This window comes from Embiotoca jacksoni, unplaced genomic scaffold, assembly GCF_022577435.1.
Source record: "Embiotoca jacksoni isolate LCO1_2020_lvr unplaced genomic scaffold, fEmbJac1.0.p SCAF_13, whole genome shotgun sequence".
NCBI classification, from domain to species: domain Eukaryota; kingdom Metazoa; phylum Chordata; class Actinopteri; family Embiotocidae; genus Embiotoca; species Embiotoca jacksoni.
Window position 1 is genome coordinate 13,769,130 of NW_027185263.1, and position 6,260 is coordinate 13,775,389.

Here is a 6,260-nt window from a genome sequence, read left to right on the forward strand (position 1 = left end):
AACTGAAAAATGTTTTGGTTTCTTTTCATACTTGAGAGAGACCGTTATGTTTCGTTTTTGCAGAATTAAGTCGAAGGAGACTAGGATGACATTAGGTGACCTCTACACATGCTGTTGGGCGCACATCAAGCTGGAGGGAGTCACCACTAATAAACTTAATCAACTCAGTCAGTCTTGATTGTATAAAGATAAAGACTGAAGAAATGGCTCTCAATGGGACTGAATAGACTCATTTGGTTTGATTTGTAAAGGTAAGAATCGTGTTGTAAATCAACACTGTGGCAAACTGTCTTTTACATGAGCTCTCAAAGTGACCGGCTCTGTGTTTGATCATTAGTCCAAAGTCAGGCTAAAGTAAAAGTCCTTTATTTTTTTTTATTTTTATTATTTTTTTTCCTCGTTCCACACCAACATATTATGAAATTTCGTAATTTTATTGTGTTAAATAGTTTAACTTACTCTTGGCCAATTTTATTTGTGGGTATTAACTGCTATACTGGTTGTGACTTGTACATTGCTAACATTTGTTCTCAGCAGTGTAAAATAGATATCCCAAAGAAGACAAATTGATTTAAAACTGACTTCATCGGTTTAATCCAGATATTAACTTCTATATTTTCTGAACTGGATAAATATTTTTGCCATTGAGAAAACAAAAACTATTGTGCTTTTTGTGGGTGCATCTGGTTACAAACCAACAGCTGAAAATTACTATATTTCAGTATTAAAACAAACATGGGGAAAAAAATTACTAAGAAGAATAGAATTTTTGTCAACAAATTGGATGAAAATGTAAGAGTTGTAATCAAGATAATTATCTCTGAAAGCTATTTTAGTTGGATATTAAGATAACATTTTAGACTTAAAGGAGCTTGTCACTTAAACATATGTCACTTTTTAAAAGGCATTACATAAAAGTATTTTCCTCAAGTGTCCGCCTGTCTCCCAGTTTTTGTAGTTTGAATTCACACCGAATATAAATAGTAAATTCCCATGTGTGCATTCCCTCACTCACATCAGAGGTCTCCAACCAGTAGAGCGCGACGTACCCGATCAAAGGAGTTCTGAGGGAAAAATGCATAATCTAGGCAGGTCAGGTTGTACAGGAGAGTCCTCAAAGTTTACCTAAACTCAGTGGGATTAAAAAGCAGGTCAAATATGAAACAAAACTGATTGTTACAACATGTGAAAATAACACTCCAGGGTTTTGTTTTTATGTCTTTGTTCTTAAAATAGCTATTATGTTAATTTTACATATGTCAATTGTTTTCTTTTGATAACACAACTTGAAAATTCCGGTTTTTGTCTGGTTATCAAAAAGTTAAATAAATCTGAAGAATTATTAACTCGTAAGTGTTTTTTTGTTGTTTTTTTCTTAAGTACTGGTTCTTCATTCATTTCTGTGTTACTGAGTAGGGTTTCTGTGCTATCTCTCATGACATCTGTGTCACATTTATTAGCTCATATTTTTCTTATTGTAATTGCTCTCTGTAAAACAGTTAAGTTATTCAGAAGCCTATTCACAACTTAATGTGGTGTTAACAGGTCGGTTATAAAACGTGGGGCACCCATCTGTCTGATTAAATGGCAAATTAACTTGTAAAACCTTTTTTCTATTTGTCCAGTGACAATTCAACTCATTATATTTTGCACAAAGTACAAGAGGAGCAACCTACTCAAAAGATAAGCACGGGGTAACCTCTTTTATGTTGGCTGAAAAGTACAATCTGAGTGATTGTTATCTTTGCCAGAGATGGGAGCCATACAAGCGGCTCTGTGACGCTATAAACAGCCACAGTAGTGTTTATAGCCGAATGATGTTAATGTTGATTTAATGTGTTTGCATGCTGATGTTGGCTGTTAAGCACAAAACGGAAAAATAAAGCTGAGAAAGATTGGAATTTTTCAATGTATTTAGAGAAAAATAAAGAGTTGGACCCACTAACGGACGGAGTTCACGGACGCACCGCTTCTCCTGCAGCGCGGAGCCGAACCGAGCATCGCCCTCCCGGCCGTTCACTCTCCAGACACACCGCTTCTCCTGTAGCGCGGAGCATAATTTAACGTACTTGTCAGTGTTTTTTTTTTTCATTCAAATTCTGATGGGTAGTTAACAACCCTTACTTCTGTGGTGTGATGAAATTTAAAACCCATTTTCATTTCTATTTTACAGCATCTTTAAACCAACTGGTGGCACCAAAATAAAGGTCAGGTGGCTTTAAGCTGTGGCAACATGATATTTCATGGCTATCCATCAACAGCCGTTAATATACAACGCCAGGTTTGACCTTAAACCTAAAACTTTTCAAAGCCAAAAACAGGAATAAAATGTTTCCTAGCATTATCCACCAAGTGCTTCTCTGTGTTAAAAATTTGTTTGCAGTTGGACATTGTATTTCATGTATTCACTCCTCCCACCACATTCCAACCTCCACTGCCAGCCCGAGCCTTCACTCCTCACCTCGGCCTCTTTCCTTTCACCAGCTTGTGCCCCGATTTTCTCACCACCACTGCACCAGCCTCAGCACTGGACCAGGTGGATGGTTGGCCCACGACAGGGATCGGCAGAAATTCTCATAAAGATTTCATGCCAGTTCGTCTGACCTTGAGCTTCAGTGAATTATTATGCACCTCAGCGCTTGACTCCTAATTAGGGGAGCGCACACAAAGGAACAAAGAATGTGTTTTCACTGAAACAGTTTGGTGCTAACGTTCTCCATTAGTGCATTAGGAAATGTGCCGCTACCCGATCCTTCAATAGTTTTTCTGCTTTTCAATTAATTGCACCATTCTTACTGATTGTCCTCCTGATGAATGAATGCTATACAGGGTTTGTGGGAAAAAAAGAAGAATTGGACTTTGGAAATGTGTAAATGTTGTTACATATTGTATTTTCCAAGTTTAATTTGACATCTCTCATGCAGTTTGTTTAAGTTAGAATCAAAAATATTAAAATAAAGTAAAAGTAAAGATTTTCTGGCTATACGGTTGCCCAAAACATTATTGGTATTTAAAGAAAAGCCTCAATTTGTGCAGAAATTTCTACCATTCCTACACTACTCCTACTTGATTTACCTTTCACACAAAGTCTTACCTCGTCGTCAGAGTTAGAATTATTTTAATTGCCTTCAAAAGATGATGCAACTTTACATCTTTGAAAAACACACATATTGAAAAACAGGTCACACAAGATATAAATCATACAAGATGACTTTAAAAGTCAAGTTTTGGGACACTGAAGCAGACATGAAACTAATCAATATATACAGTTACTGTAACATGGACAAACCTTGTTAATATGCAGTACATTGGGCACATACCAGCAATTGTCCATTGACATAATACAAAAACTGTAGTTTAACTAAATCATAGAAATAATAAACATTTACAGGAGCATCTCTGTGGCTCATTGATGTGCGCGACACACTGGCACTGATAATGGCATCATATTCCTCCTGTGAGATGTGTAACGAAGCTACAACAGCAGAAGAAGTACATTACAGTTCATTAAACAAAATGTTAACTGTTGCAACAGTCTAGTGCATTCAGAAAATGTAGGAAAGCTTGATTCATATTCATTTTGGAAATTTGGATTTTAATCAAGAGCACAATGAGCTTGCAGAAAATTGAAAATCAGTTTTGTTTTTTCACATGAAAAATAGATTAGCTGTGTTGTTGTCATACCTTAATTTAATTTCTGTAAAGTTTAAACACTATTTATTCACGTGTCGGGGTAGAATTAGTGGTTGGGGCAAGTCTTATGGATGGCCTTTACTGGTTTCCTTTTTCTCCCATTTATTGTCACAGCAAATATTATATAAAAAGACATGTTGAAGACATGAAGATTTGTGCAGATGAAGTCAATTATCTCTACACATTTCACTACAGCTTATGAATGAACCAGTTACTAAAAGAAAAAAACTTTGAAACTGACTGTTACTGTTAACTTATCTGTACTGTACAACAAAATGTTCTCATGCCTTCTGATAAATGTCCCATGCATTGAACAGTAAAAGACACAACCGGTCAGTATACGATAAACAGGTAATCGGAGCGATATATGGATGTCTGAGCATCGCCGTCTACAAAGCAAACAGTTACGCACACGGCTATACGAACACATGACGCATGCTTCTACAAGCTCATAAAAGAAACTTGGAATCGTTTAAAAAGTTGAATTGACAGTTATCAAACATCGTTGGAAATGACTGACCGATGCAGAATAGGCCACAGATGTTAACTTGGTGATAAACACAGAGCAGCTGGCTTGAGAGAAGTTCTGCTACAATTTTATTCATTTACTGAGAAAAAACATTTCAGTGTGAATTACATAGACCAAGTTGTGTCGTTTCACTGCTTGGTTTATGTCTTTTTAAATAAAATATAAAAACTGATAATTGGATTCTACTCCATGAATTAATACTTTTCGTCTCGAGTGTCTGGGGTGATTTATCTTCAAGGCATTCCACAGATTGTTTTCCTGGTTTTCCTGTTGGGGGGGTTTGGCAGGGCCAGTCAAGGACTTTCTACATCTGAGAGCCCTCCAGTTTTGCGTTGGCGTTAATTTTACATTCGTTACCCTGTTGGAACATTGCGGTCTTAATCTGAAGATCTCTGGCACTCGGAATCAAGTTCTCGTTCAGTATTTGCCTGTATTTGGCGCCATCTTTTCTTCCTTGTGTCCCCATAAGTCTCCCCCCCACCTGCTGCTGCTCACAGAACGATGCCGTCTGGCAACAATGGTGATGGTGGTAGACGAGCGAAGAGCTGTGCACCCTGCACATCGTGCTGACATGACTTTTAGTTTGGTTTTGTCAATGAATCATTTACTAATTCATCAATAGTCTTTGTTTTACCTCAAAATCATTTATGTCAGAGTTACTTTTTGCCAAATTCAGGTTGTCATGGTAAACTGAAAAAATCAATAGTTTTTAAAGGCACTATATTTATAGACAGTTTGTGGAAACACTAGTTGCGTCATCAATTTGAATTTTCATGAAACGTATAAAGTAAAAACTGATTGTAAAGCTGTGCAGTGGAGGAAGAAACTTTTTACACACTGTCTAAATTTTTTACTTCAGTACCTGAAAATATTAAATGATAAAAAATTTAAAAAAAAATTGAATAAAAAGCAGCATCAGGCATGCTGTGTCCTCAGTGTAGGACAGCATTTATCTACGCTGGCTAAGTCAAACAAGTTTAAGACATGTTTAAAAGCTCAAGTAGTTTAAAGTTGGTAAAGAGCGCTTCAAGTAAAAAACAAAACATTCTTCTTTTATAACTTGAACTTTACAAGAATTGTAGTACTAATCATGTTTGATATTTGATTTAAAAAGTAGACGAAAGTAAATAGTGACGACCAGGTAAAATATTCTTTAAGCTTAAAACACACAAAGTGAGGTTTTTGTTGTATGACTGCTACCAGACACGTTAACAGTCATCTTGACGTCTGTCCTTCCTAAACACAAAGTAAATAATCTTTCAATTTAAAGCCATTTAAATTTGAAGAGACTCCTGGATTAACACAGTCTGGGATTATTGTTTATAGTCAAATGGTCAAAGAGTCAACAACAAATATTCTACAACTGTTTTCAGGTGCTCTCAGGACAGTTTAACAACAAGCCAAAGGAGCAGTAAACACAACTTGGAGGGACTTTTCTTTGACTCTACACAGAAGTGGTGGTAACAATGATGTAATTAATTATTATACAGTAGAATTTCCTTATCATTAACTAGTAGTCTACTGGATCTGTAATATCACTATTTTGTTTGTGTTTCTAATGGAGACATCACATGTCCACGCTGTAGGTTTTATCTTTCATCACCTGAACTAAAACTGCGGAACATTCACACTTCAGCTGTTTGGGTAAATCTAATATTTCAGGGTCAGTTAACAGACATTATAATACAGCTTATTAGCTTAGTTTTTTACAGTTGTAATACTTGACTCTCATATCACTGATTGTTGTAGCAATGACTGAGAAAGGGCACCAATGTCATGGCAGGAAAAATATTGTTTATATTAAATCATTACTGTTTAAAATAAATCTGAAAATTACACATTTCTTACTTTATGGACCTTTAAAACCTCAGAAGTTGTATTTAGCACTCAGTTGGTTTGTGCACCAGAAGGTAGCAGTTATAAAAAGAGATTTTTGTAGCTGATAGGAAACAAGAATTCGTTTTTTTCTCTGATCCAATTCTCAGATCCTCTTTTAGTCAGGATAAATGATCACCCTGTTAAGTGTGTGAATAATGGA

General features: G+C 36.0%; 1 protein-coding gene across 2 annotated transcripts in view; it reads left to right on the forward strand.

Annotated features, from left to right (window-relative positions):
- Positions 1-1,349, forward strand: part of ophn1 (oligophrenin 1) — a 30,214-nt gene extending 28,865 nt beyond the window's left edge. For both annotated transcript variants that reach the window (XM_069146770.1, XM_069146771.1), the window contains exon 24: positions 64-1,349. In XM_069146770.1, the coding sequence (XP_069002871.1) occupies positions 64-69 (6 nt within the window). In that variant the 3' untranslated portion in view covers positions 70-1,349. The remainder of the gene's footprint in view (positions 1-63) is intronic.
- The last annotated feature ends 4,911 nt before the right edge of the window (positions 1,350-6,260 follow it).